Source organism: Tiliqua scincoides, chromosome 1, assembly GCF_035046505.1.
Source record: "Tiliqua scincoides isolate rTilSci1 chromosome 1, rTilSci1.hap2, whole genome shotgun sequence".
In the NCBI taxonomy this organism is placed as follows: domain Eukaryota; kingdom Metazoa; phylum Chordata; class Lepidosauria; order Squamata; family Scincidae; genus Tiliqua; species Tiliqua scincoides.
This window is the reverse complement of record NC_089821.1, coordinates 311,373,365-311,387,019: the sequence shown is the minus strand read 5'-3', so window position 1 is coordinate 311,387,019 and position 13,655 is coordinate 311,373,365. Positions and strand designations below refer to the sequence as shown.

Sequence of the window (13,655 nt, the reverse complement as noted above, 5' to 3'; positions counted from 1 at the left end):
CTTTTGTCTATCCTAACCCGCCCAACACTCAATTTTAGTGGATGTCCCCTGGTTCTGGTGTTATGTGAGAGTGTAAAGAGCATCTCCCTATCCACTCTGTCCATCCCCTGCATAATTTTGTATGTCTCAATCATGTCCCCCCTCAGGCGTCTCTTTTCTAGGCTGAAGAGGCCCAAACACCGTAGCCTTTCCTCATAAGGAAGGTGCCCCAGCCCTGTAATCATCTTAGTCGCTCTCTTTTGCACCTTTTCTTCCCACCAAGTGCCCACCAAGTCTTCCCCAGCCCTGCCTGGAGATTCCATGGATTTGAACCTGGGGCTTTTTGCATGCAAAGTGGATGTTCCACTGTTGAGGGATAACCACAGTTTTGAACTAAAAACAATTTATTGAACTGAGTGTATCCTTGCAGGCACTGTCCTCTTTTATACAGTAATCAGTTTGAGCCACTTTTTGGATTTTTGAGATCCAAAGTGGAAGAACTGAGGGCTGTGGGAACGGAGTGGTATCCTTGCTAATTTAGTAGGATTGTTTGAACTGATATTTTTGTAGGATTCGTATCTGACTGTATTGATTGTTGAATGAAGTTGTGTGCTTTTTTATTACAAGAAATCTGTTTATCTGGAAAAAAAAATGGATTATCATCCTGATAATTAAAAGATCCCTGCATGTATGCAATCACTTACACACAATGCCATTTAGTTTTATAGTCAGCCTTTAATCCAGGCACGCAAATCTGTACTTTCTGTGAATTACTGCAAAATTTACCAATCTCAATCCCAAAATTTACAGATTTTACTTTAAAGGTTTCTAGTCCTCAGAAATGGTGCTCCAGAAGACATGTTGCAGAGTCAGGAACAAAAAGGCGCAAGAAGCACAAAACTCAGTACAATTTCTTAGGACTTGGCTGAATTTCTTACATCTGCGGCTAGCGGCCTTTTGAGTATGGCTGTTATGGAGGAAAATGCCACGTGTGCTGATGCGTTTGATATCCACCACCTAAAAATGTTTAGATCAGGGGTGTCAAACATAAGGCCCGGGAGCTGGATGCGGCCGCGGATGCGGCCCCCAGGCTCTCAGCTGCTGAACAGTGCTAAGGAGTTACTACTGAAAGGGCAGCCAACATGAAAATGGGGCTCTTCCATATCTTGAAATATGATCAAGATTTGCACGTTTTCTCTTCTGTCATTTGCAGCTAATGAGTTCCTAAGTGAGAAAAAAAGTGCTTATTTTTGGTTATGACCTGTTTAATGACATCACTTCCTGCCTAATGACGTCACTTCCAGTCCTCAGCAGGCATGATGAATGCTATTCGGCCCTCTGTATGAAATGAGTTTGACACCCCTGGTGTAGATGTTCCGTTTCAGAGTATCCATACAGGCAGTGGCCCTTGGTGACTTCCTCTTCTAATCAGTAATGAGGATGTTGCAAAGTTGTGGTGAGTGCGTCCGTGCGTGCACGTATATGTGTGTGTCGGAGGCCTTTGCTGGCTGACTCTTGGATGGCTAGCAGGCTTCGTGCCTCCTTTGGGGAGGTGATCGTGACCTTGTGAGGCTGTGGTCTGCCTGCCAGAGTCCAGTCAGAGAGTTGCTTCTTCTGCCCCAGTACACAGCTGTTTTTTCAGTTCCCCTTTTGCATGCTTGCCGACTATTGATCTTGTCTTGAGAGTTTGCTTTAGACGACATTTCTAAGAGGTGAAAAACAGAAGTCTGGGAATGTCTGTCCAGTGTTTCTGAGCTGGAGCAGCAGCCTGCCTTCTCTGGAGGTGGAGCAAGACTGTGGCTAACAGTTGTGCAACCTGTCTGGCGTCTGGTGGGGATGGTGTGAGCGGGGCGCTGGGACCCATGGCCTGTAGAATAATCTAATCAGGTTCTAGTTTCCAGAGTTCTGTAACTCAAGGATCTCAGCCAGGGCTGGCTCAGTTTCCCACAGCTCCCATTAAGTTCTGTGGAGCGAGGAGAACAGAGGAGCAGTTCTGTTCCTGACCAGAGGAATCCAGTTCTGGTCGCCGCATCTCAAGAAAGACATACTGGAAATGGAAAAGGTGCAAAAGAGAGCGACTAAGATGATTACGGGGCTGGGGCACCTTCCCTATGAGGAAAGGCTACGGCGTTTGGGCCTCTTCAGCCTAGAAAAGAGGCGTCTGAGGGGGGACATGATTGAGACATACAAAATTATGCAGGGGATGGACAGAGTGGATAGGGAGATGATCTTTACACTCTCACATAATAACAGAACCAGGGGACATCCACTAAAACTGAGTGTTGGGCGGGTTAGGGCAGACAAAAGAAAATATTTCTTTACTCAGCGTGTAGTCGGTCTGTGGAACTCCTTGCCACAGGATGTGGTGATGGCGTCTAGCCTAGACGCCTTTAAAAGGGGATTGGACAAGTTTCTGGAGGAAAAATCCATTATGGGGTACAAGCCATGATGTGTATGCGCAACCTCCTGATTTTAGAAATGGGTTATGTCAGAATGCCAGATGCAAGGGAGGGCACCAGGATGAGGTCTCTTGTTATCTGGTGTGCTCCCTGGGGCATTTGGTGGGCCGCTGTGAGATACAGGAAGCTGGACTAGATGGGCCTATGGCCTGATCCAGTGGGGCTGTTCTTATGTTCTTATGTTCTTATGAACAGCAACCAGAGATGCAGCTGAGAAATGGGCAAAATGCATCCCTCCCTCCCTCCCTTCTGGCAGTCCGTCTTTGCTCTGCCTCCGGAGGCTGCTCTTCTTCATTCCAGTGGGGGAGAATAAAATTCTTTGTTTGGGAATGACGGGGCAGGGGGAGTGAAAGCCTTTCATGACGAGGACTGTGTGAGGGGCGCATGTGTGCTGCAGTGCTCCGTGTATCCATGTATTAGGCACTGAGACCCATCACATGTGCCCTTGATGATCATTTTGGGGTCAAGATGATGGCCATTTTGTTACTTAGTAATATTGTGTGTATATATTGGTAAGGGAGCAGCGGGGGAGGGAGGTAAATCTTGACAGACTTGAACAGGAAGTGCTAGTGTGTGGCTGCGTGGAGGACAGCATGCACGTAGTTCTCCTGTCACTGTTAGTCATTGATACGTGTAGCGTGTTACAGATAATAAATCTAAACATTGCACATGGGACAAAGGGAATGACACAGCTGGTGGTGGAGGTAACAGCAAAATTCCTCGTACGTTGTCTTGAACCTGTAGGCAAGCCATTGTTTGTGGTTGCCATCCCCCTTTCCGCCCCTCCCAAGTTCTCTGGCTCACACAGAGGGCATGGTGGTCAGGGGTTCTTTCATGTCCTGCTGAACTTTGGGCGGGCTTCTGTTTTGCACCTCTGCATTGACACGAGAGACCCCTTGTCCAAATCCTTTTGTGCATACCAGAGACATTTGGGGGGAGGGAATGGGGGGCCATTCTGTCCAGCTGGGTTTTGGAGTCTGCGGAAGCAGTGTGAGTCCCTTAGGCAGCTGTTCTGAAGATCAGTGAGACATAGGAGGCCACTCACTCCCCCCCCCAAGTTCACCATGTCCCAAAGAACTTTGTGGGGGAGGGGAAAGGCTTGAGGGTCACCATAAAAAGTCACGATTGTCTGAAATGCATAAGAGAGCATTTGTTTGTGCTATTGCTAGCAGTAAGGGGAGGGAGCTCTGATGCGCTGAGCTTTGGAGGAACCAAAGGCTCCTGCCTGCTCCAGGGTTTGGCGCAACAGCAAAGATCTTCCCTGAGGTCTCTGCCAGCCCCCCTCCCCCGGCCTAGCTTGTCCCCAAGGCACACAGTTTTTCTGCAGCCAGCTTGGGACTTGGAATGATTCCTTGCTCCACTAGGCCAGTCCCTCATAAAATGGAGCAGGCGGTCTGGTAGCCCTGAGGCATCATGAGATGTTCCCAGCATTCTGGGGCCTGAGCACATTCTTTCCAGAGTCGTGTTGCAGCGTTGAGACTCAAAGCTGCCAGGCCCTCTGCTGCTGCTGGCCCTCCAGGAAGCACTTTTGTGTTCAGCCAGAGAACGTAGCAGAAGTAGCAAACCAGGGCGGTGGATGCACCGAGTGGAATATGGGGGGGGGGGAGTGAATGGAAAGGGATTAACATCTGTTAAAGTACCATTGATCTGAGTATTTTTGCTAGTAATTGCACACATTTCCGAAGTGTTTTCAGCCTCTTGTTGCTATGAGCTGTTGCTGCCTGCTTTTTGCACATCTCAATAAGGCTGCACAACCCGTTTTCTGCCCAGCCTCAGGCTGGCTGCTTTAACTCTATGTGTGGACTTCATGTTTCCTTGCCTACCTGTTTCTCCTGGCCCCTCCCTGCTCAGTTTGTCCTTGCTTTTCCTCCTAACCTCTCCTCGTTTCCACCTTCCTCTCCTAGCCCCTTCACCTTCTGCCCTCCCTTTCCTAGTCCCTTCAGTCTGTCTGGGCCCTCTCCAGCCTCAGAGCGGTTCAACCCCTGGCAAGCGCAGTCGTGCAGCCTGCTCCTTGGGGTGTTGTCATGAAGGCTCCAGGGTTTGTCAGCTTTAGTACTAAAGTCAAGTGGCAGCGTTTTAAAAAGTATTCTTGTCAGTGATATTTGTACTTGTGCTCCTCTTTAAAAAATAATTTTTTTTATCCTGTCATCTATGGTAGGCCATTTTGAGGCTCATTCCATTAGAAAGGCGGGTAAACATTTTTTAAGGAAAACAAATGATAAAATAAAGGCAAAGAGCACCTTGAGAAGCATTCTCTCTCTCTCTCTAGGATATGAAGCTTGTTAGGTTATGTGTTCCATCAGCATTCCCCCCCCCCACGATATTTTCCTTTATGTGCAAATGTTTGCAGATTGAGGGCCCAATCCTATCCAAGTTTCCAGCAGCAGCATTGCAGCCCCGAGGTAAGGTAACAAATGTTCCCATTTCTTGAGGAGGCCTCTGTGATTGCCTCCCCAACACAGGATGAAGTACACACCCCACTGGCACAGCTGCACCGGCACTGGAAAATTCGATAAGATTGGGCCCTTAATCAGTTAATTGACTTCTACAATTAATTGTACAAGAAGCTGCTGTGACAACTTTAATTATGACACTAATCTGTTTTCAGGGGATGACTTTTCATTGATACAACAAGAAATCTACATGGTTAAGGAGTGCAAACACTGTAACATTGTAGCTTACTTTGGAAGCTATCTCAGGTAAGGGCTGCTGAATTATATAAATTTATTACCTGTGCCAACTTCCTCAAACTTTGTGCACACACATGACTATGAAAATGTGACTCCACAGTAGATATTTAAGTTTGTTGCAAGATATGTTACTTGGCTGCCTTGCAGTGAAGTTTGAATGATGGCCGTGAAAGTATTTTCACTTGGCTGTGAAGTACATTTTTTCTCTCTTAAACTTGAAGCAGCATATTTCCATTCCTCTGGAATTCTACATGTTATTGGCCAGATCTCTGGGAATATATTTCCATCCCTCATTCGATAAGATCTTTTGCCCTGCATGTGCATTTTCAGGAGATCTTAGATGCAGAGCACTGCTGGAGAGGACGGCATTTTTTTCAAAGCACTCTGTGGATGTTTGTAGCTCTAAACCAGGCAATATCCCAATGCAAATCAAGAAGCAGATGTATTTCTGCTCCTTATTAATTAAAAAAAAATTCTACTAAATCTTTTTCTCCCTCTGGGAGGCTTCAGACAGCTTAAGAACACGCGACAAGCTTATAAAACACAATATGACAACTAACCACAGGTCGTGAGGAGACAGTAGGAACTAACCACAAGTCGTGAGGAGAGTGACGACTCAAGTGAACTTAGAAAAGCTTGGGTTAAAAGCCAAGTTTTCCGCTGAATGGTACCAGGCAGGGCAAGCCATTGGTGGGGGCTGCCCCTGAGATGACCCCCTCACACATCTCAGCCAATCCAACCTCAGAGTGCAGGTTGGGTGGAAAATGCAGGGATGCACATCTCACCCAACTGCCAGTTTGCACAAGAGAGCCTCCTTCCCTGACCTGGATTTGATGGCTGAAATTTGCAAAGGTAATGGGACTTTGAGTCTGCTTTGAGTCTTGAACCCAGGGCAGTCAGCTGGGCCCTCTCCTAGGCTCTCCTGTGCAAAAAGGCCCAGGTCCAGCTCAAGCTGCAATAGTACCTGGATGAAGCACCTTGATCCCTCCCTCGACCTTGTCCTCTTCCATCACTGTTGCCACTTTTGCCTCTGTTTCTGTAAAACTGGGTGGGCAGATCCTCAGAGCGGAATCTCTCCTGCTCCCCCACCACTTTGGGTTTGAGGAGGCAGTGGAGGGAGACTATGATGGATAGACTGAGATTGGAAATAGAATCATAGTAAACCTGACTGCCATGTGAACAGTAGCATGGAGCGGTGGTGTAGCTGGAGGGGGGTGGAGCACTCAGCTAGAGGTGGGCGTACGAGCCGTACGGCTCCATTTTGCACCCCTCCGCTGGGAATGGCTCCGAAGGGAGGGGCCGCTCACCCACCTCCCTGCCAGGCTGAGTGCTCCGCCCCCTTCCAGCTACATCATCGACATGGAGAGCAAGTTGAGGCTCCCCTCCTCAATAAAAGCAATCAAGAAGAGAATGGGGCAGCAGCAGGTCAGAGTAGTGAGACTGGGGGAGATGGTGGACAGTTTCAGGGCACCCTGAATTTATTGCCTCTTCCAACTTGCTGGTTGGTGGCCATTTCACCAGCTCATGGATGATGGACTGACTTTAAACAGGCCTCTGTCCTCAGTTCCTTTGCCGATAAAATGGGAATAATTTTGAAGATATGGCACTTAGTTGTAGTCTCAAAGAGTCTGTGAAGATGACCAAGGAAAGTTTATATGCCCCTGAGTCTTAGGAACAGGATGTACCTAGAGGTGTTTGTTTCTGGTAAGATAGGATTGCAGCCTAAGTCTTACTGAATAGAGTGGGGCTTACTTCTGAGAAAAATAAATAACACCATTTTCAAACACCTCTCACTAGTGCTTGATTGGTTGATTTTGTTGTAATCATTTGTTTAGTTCTGGTAACGTCGGTGTTTTTTTTTTACAGTCGTGAAAAGTTGTGGATTTGTATGGAGTACTGTGGAGGAGGGTCCCTTCAAGACATTTATCATGGTAACTAGAAACTTGTGTCTATTTAAGCTGTGCGTGTTTTCAAACATTGGCTGGCCTCAGAGCATGATCCTTTGGGAAGAGCCCCTGCTCAAACCCAGTTGAAAGGCACAGGAAAGTCTTGAAATAGACATGAATGTTTCACACCTACTTCACAGCAGTTTCATTGTCTGCTGATACATTTCCAGGCATAATTTCAGGTGCTAGTTTTACCCTATAAAACACTAAACCATGTGAGCTACTGTGAATTCTGGAAATTAAATGACACTCTCTTGTGCTTTATTATTGATTTACAACATTTGTGTACCATTTTTCAAATTTTGAAGAGGTTTGCTATGTATAATTAACAATTGTTTGTTTTATTAACAAATGAAATTTTTATTTTGTCCTATTGGTTTGAGCAAAATAAATTGTTCAAAGCAATAGAATAAAATAACTGAGCAGAAGCAAGAAAACCCTCAGTTTAAGAAAGCAATTTTTACCAACCAGACTGAGCACAGAGGAGGAGGAGAGCTTGTATCAAATGTTTTGGCAAGCTCAGGAGTGAAAAAGAAAACTTTGCCTTAACTCTAGGAAGAGATCAGAGTTGCAGCTGGGCAAGCGTCTTTGGTGAAGATGTTCCATACACAGAGGACCACCCCAGCCAAGACAGCCCTTTTCCTGGCCACCCTCCTTCCCAACTTCAGACAATGGGGGCAGGGTTCTAGTGGAGGACATGCAACAAGAAATGGAAGGTTCAGGCAGGCTTGTGTTGCAGCAGACTGCTCTGCACACAGCCGGGTCTCAAGCTTTTTAGGGCTCTGGGCAGCACTGAATTGTACTGGAGATGGAGTAGCAACTGGTGTTGCTGTCTGGGCACTGACTACACGGGATGCCAATTAATACAAAATGCAACTGCTAAGTTGCTAACTCTAATTCCCAAGAGGTCTTAAAATGCAATCCCCCAGAACAATGCAGTAGTCTAACCTAGAGGATTACCAGAGCTTGGTTGACTGGTTGGCCACTGTTAAAAACAGGATGCTGGGCTGGGGTCATTATGACACCCTTAGTCTTTGTAGGATGTGAACCTCTGCTTTATCTTGGTTGAATGTACTGCGTTGCATCAAAGGTGCGCTGTGGCAGACTTTAGAATTTATATATTTACTTTTTCTTTCAGTGACGGGGCCGCTATCAGAGCTGCAGATTGCATATGTGTGCAGAGAGACATTACAGGTAAGAGACTTCTGTGCAACCCTGGTGTAAGAAATGTAACTTTTTCGGTGTTTATATGTGGGGCATTACAACCCGGCATTACAATCTCTGTGCATGAACTGGAGGTTGTCCATGACTTTGTGTACCTTGGCTCAACGATCTCCGACACTCTTTCTCTCGATACCGAGCTAAACAAACGTATCAGTAAAGCAGCTACCACGTTTTCCAGACTCACAAAGAGAGTCTGGTCCAACAAGAAGCTGACGGAACATACCAAGATCCAGGTCTACAGAGCTTGCGTCTTGAGTACACTTTTGTACTGCAGCAAGTCCTGGACTCTTCGCACATGACAGGAGAGGAAACTGAACGCTTTCCACATGCGCTGCCTCCGACGCATTCTCGGCATCACCTGGCAGGACAAAGTTCCAAACAACACAGCCCTGGAATGAGCTGGAATCCCTAGCATGTACATACTACTAAAACAGGGACAATTGCTTTGGCTTGGTCATGTAGTGAGAATGGACGATGGCTGGATCCCAAAGGATCTCCACTATGGAGAACTAGTGCAGGGAAAGTGCCCTACAGGTAGACCACAGCTGCAATACAAGGATATCTGCAAGAGGGATCTGAAGGCCTTAGGAATGGAGGAATCAACCGATAGGAAACCTTGGCTTCTGAGTGCCCTGCTTGGAGGCAGACTGTGCAGCATGGCCTCTCCTAGTTTGAAGAGACGCTTGCCAAACAGACTGAGGCAAAGAAGGAAGGCCCATAGCCAGACAGACTACACTTGCTCCCAGTGTGGAAGGGATTGTCACTTCCGAATTGGCCTTTTCAGCCACACTAGACACTGTTCCAGAACCACCATTCAGAGCACGATACCAGAGTCTTCTGAGACTGAAGGATGCCTACATGTGTGGGGCAGGAGTGGGGGGGGGGGTGATCACAGCTACGTATTCTGAAATGTGCAAGCAAGAACAAGACCAATAATAACTTTGTCTAATGATCTGCTAAACAGCAGTTAGTGGACAAATTCTGTGGACTTACTTTGAAGTTTTAAATCCATTACTTCTATATGTAAGGTTAAGGGTACAATCCTAACCCACTTTCCAGCACCAACATAAGGGCAATGCAGCTCTAAGGTAAGGGAACAAACATTCCCTTACTTTGAGGAGGCCTCCGTGAGTGCCACCCAACTGCAGGATGCAGCACATGTCCCATTGGCACTGCTATGCCAGTGCTGGAAAGTTGGTTAGGATTTGGGCCTCAGTCTTGCTTCATAAACCTTTTTTAGGATCTTTGCAGACATGTGAATGCAGGCGAACTTGTCGATATTATATATCTAGACTTTCTGAAGGTGTTTGACATGATCCCCAACCACAGGCTTCTGAGAAAATTCCATAGTCAGGGAATGGGTTGCAAATAAAAGTGAGCATTTAAGAAAAGAAAAAGGCCTGTTCTGCTGCTGCATTCTGATGTGATGCAGTCTTGAATTCTGTCACCACCTCATTGACCAACCCTGGTCTTGACTTTGATTTTGTTTATTTGCTTTTTATCCTATTTTTCTCCCAGGGGCGCTCAAACTCACAACAATATTAAAATACAATCAAAATTAAAACTATAAAATGCAAAATAAATATTAAGCACCTAAAGTTTTATATAAAACATTAAAAAACCGCCAGTGGAAGGCAGCACATAAAATATAATAATTGATAACATAGTAAATGTGCCAGTAAAACCTGCAGGCGCCAGGCACCAGGGCTGAAGTCAGAAGGCCTGTTGGAGAAGGAATATTTGCAGAAGGAGCAGTTTGTGGATTTTATAGGCCACTTGGGCTACATTCTAATTTTGTGTTTAATTTTTTAGGGGCTTGCCTATTTACACACAAAAGGCAAAATGCACAGAGACATTAAGGTAGGTGAATTTAATTGCATCTTAAGTAACAGAGTAAATTCCCCAGTCTCAATTCATAATGGTCAGGTTTTGGGATTTTTTTGTGTGTTTTAGGGGGCAAATATTCTGCTGACAGACCATGGGGACATCAAATTAGGTAAGTGAACTGGTTCACCCTAGAGAATGAAGACAAACCTAACATTTGTGGGGCCAGTTTGGAAGTATTCTTTCTGTATGTAGTGCAAATGAACCTTTCCCTTTCCATGTCAATTTCTGTTTATAGGAGAAGCTGGCTGTGGGTGACAGCTTCCTCTCCTATTCTTTTTGCACATATTAATACTACTCCTATTTAGAATATGTATAGCACTTTCAAATGCTCTCCTTTGAAATTATAAGGTGAAGGATTAACATAGATAAATGTATATGCAGTGTTTTTAAGCAATAAGATCAGCAGCTTACCTGGAGAGAGTAGAGGGTAAAGAAAAGATCAGCAGGTGTCTCAGGCACACGCCCTGTTCAAGCACTGGGAACCTGTGGAGGGTTCCCAAACTTTTACTATGCCTGAGTGTTTGCTGGTGAGCGCTGCCCCATGGCTAATACATTCTATGGCCCTACAAGATCTTTCCCCTCAGAAAGCGGCTGTTGCTGCACACCATTTCCATGGGGGGTGGGAGTGGAACTGAGTCTCGCAGGTGTGGTAAAAACAGGGAGGCTCACCACAGTCCCACAATGCCTGGATTGATCGGGCGTTTGACTCACCAGAAGTTTGGTTTGCCATGTCATTTGCCATCCTCGGAAGAAGCTGGGTTCATGGTCTGTGGGAGAAAAACCTGCTGTGGCTTCCCTTTAAAGATTACAGTATTAACTATGACACAAATGCTGAAAGAATTGAAGGCTGCAAACCCACTAGTACATGGGAGGAAGCTGGTCTCTGAGCAGCACATGAGTCCGCTGAGTGAACTTGCAGTGCAGAATGGCATTATAATATTAGCCGTTTTATTCTCAATACCTTTTCTAATTATCCCAATCATAGAATTGGCTGCTGCCGCCACACTTTGGATCAACACTTTTATCGGGCTGTCCACCAGCACCCCAAGATCTCTCCTGATCTGTCACAGGCAGCTCAGAATCCATCAGCCTAAATGTGAAGTTCTGATTTTCTGCCCCAATGTGCATGACTTTACACTTACATACATTGAAACGCATCTGCAGTTTTGCTGTCCATTCTCCCAGTTTGGAGCTCCTCACAATTTCTTCTGGTCTTAACCACTTGAAAAAGTTTCATGTAGTCTGCAAACTTAGCCACCTTGCTGCTTAAATGACCTGGAGACAGGGCTAAGCAGCAAGGCGGTCAAGTTTGCAGATGACACTAAACTTTTTTGAGTGTCGAGATTGTGAGGAGCTCCAGAAGGATGTCTCCAAACTGGAAGAATGGACAACAAAATGGCAGATGTGTTTCAATGTGAGTAAATGTAAAGTCATGCACATTGGTGCAAAAAATCAAAACTACGTATAGGCTAATGGGTTCTGAGCTGTCTGTGATGGATCAGGAGAGGGATCTTGGGGTGGTGGTGGACAAGTGTTGACCCAATGTGTGGCAGTGGTGAAAAAGGCTAATTCCATGCTTGGGATCAGGTAAAGGTATTGAGAATAAGACGGTTAATATCATAATTCCATTGTACAAATTGATAGTAAGGCCACACCTAGAGTATTGCATCCAGTTCTGGTCATCACATCTCAAAAAGGATATAATGGAAATGGAAAAGGTGCAGAAGAGAGCAACCAAAATGATTACTGAACTGGAGCACTTTCCTTATGAGGAAAGGCTACAGTGTGTGGAACTCTTCAGTCTAGAAAAAAAGACGCCTGAGGGAGGACATGATTGAGACATACAAAATTATGCAGGGGGTAGATAAAGTGGATAGAGAGATGCTCTTTTCCCTTTCCATAACTCTAGAACCAGGGAACATTAGCTAAAACCGAGTGTTGGGAAAGTTAAGACAGACAAAAGAAAATATTTCTTTACTCAGCTTGTAGTTAGTCTGTGGAACTCTTTGCCACAGGATGTGGTGATGGCATCTGGCCTAGATGCCTTTAAAAGGGGATTAGACAAATTTTTGGAGGAAAAGTTCATCATGGGTTATAAGCCATGATGTGTATGTGCAACCTCCTGATTTTAGAAATTGGTTACCTCAGAATGCCAGATACTAGGAATGGCACCAGGATGCAGGTCTTTTATTATCTTGTATGCTCCTGGGGCATTTGGTGGGCCACTGTGAGATACAGGAAGCTGGACTAGATGGGTCTATGACCTGATCCAGCAAGGTTCTTTTTATGAATTGCCACTGGTCCTGGTCTCTTTCATGACGCTGGGCTGGAGCTGAGGAAGGACTCATCTTTGTCACGCTGAACCTGAGATAATCTAAAGCATGGCTGTTTCTTGGGGTCTCTGAGATTCTGTGAAGCATCATCTAGGCATGCCCTACCTTTCTCTAGACCCAGAAGTAGGACCCCAGATCTCCCCATTGCAGCCAACTTAGAAGATCCCCTTACCTGCAATGAGCTGGTGTGTGACTTTGTGGGCCCTGGGTTATAGTGAGCAGAGAGCATGCAGCTGTTTGAAGCCTGGTTCTGTTCCAGACTTACTCTGCCCACTTTGCTGCAACCTGGATGTCAGCTTTATATATGAATGCACTGTTTGCAATTGTGTGATTGGAACCAAGTGTGATAATTTGTAGATTGGGGTGCAGGGAAATTTGAGCACTCCCTGCTTAACTCTCTTGCTCCTATCACTTCTGCTCACTTTCCTGTCCCACTCAGTCTTTGAGCCCAGCTTGGGGTGGAAGGGAGGCGCATCAGAACCAGAACCGCTGAGTGAGCATATACTGCTCACTCACATGGAGTGCCTGGCATGGATGTCTTTTCCCAGGTGAGGGCTGCCTCACAATCTCAGGACTCAGATTTTTTGGTAGCAGTTTTGCAGGTGTCCATACAGAATGAAAGGCCAGCTTCTAGAAATGTTTTTCCTTCTTCATTGCAGCTGACTTCGGTGTGGCAGCAAAAATAACGGCCACCATTGCAAAGAGGAAATCGTTCATTGGCACCCCTTACTGGTAATGAGTTCCTTGGGATTATCTGAACAAACACCTGTGAGCCTGAGCCAGGATTTGCCATGCTCTGCTGTAAAGATTGCGGAGGAGCTGACAGCAGGCTGGAGGCTTTGCACTCTTCTTCCTGTCTCAGACTGCTGTCAATTGAACCAGCTGCTGCAAAGCACCGTCTGCTAAATTCATCCGTCAGTTCAGGGGCTGGGGGGAGGGATCTGGTCATGTAGTGGCAAATTTTGAAGTGCAGGACCTTGTCTTGACCCCCCCCATCCCACTAAAACTTCAAATCAACTCAAAATGTCTTCATGAGAGTGTTTTCTTCTTCTGCCACTTGCTGCTTTGAAACTTTGAGCTGTATTATGCAATAAGTTAGATCCAAACCCTTCAAGTGGGTTGCAGTATTGAAAATAG

At 45.9% G+C, this 13,655-nt stretch overlaps 1 protein-coding gene across 1 annotated transcript in view; it reads left to right on the top strand.

The window, feature by feature from the left end:
• Nucleotides 1–13,655, top strand: part of MAP4K5 (mitogen-activated protein kinase kinase kinase kinase 5) — a 93,596-nt gene that overhangs the window by 39,715 nt on the left and 40,226 nt on the right. The window contains exons 4-9 of the mRNA XM_066630313.1: nt 5,047–5,137; nt 6,995–7,059; nt 8,213–8,268; nt 10,111–10,158; nt 10,252–10,294; nt 13,178–13,250. Coding sequence (XP_066486410.1) covers nt 5,047–5,137; nt 6,995–7,059; nt 8,213–8,268; nt 10,111–10,158; nt 10,252–10,294; nt 13,178–13,250 — 376 coding nt within the window. The remainder of the gene's footprint in view (nt 1–5,046; nt 5,138–6,994; nt 7,060–8,212; nt 8,269–10,110; nt 10,159–10,251; nt 10,295–13,177; nt 13,251–13,655) is intronic.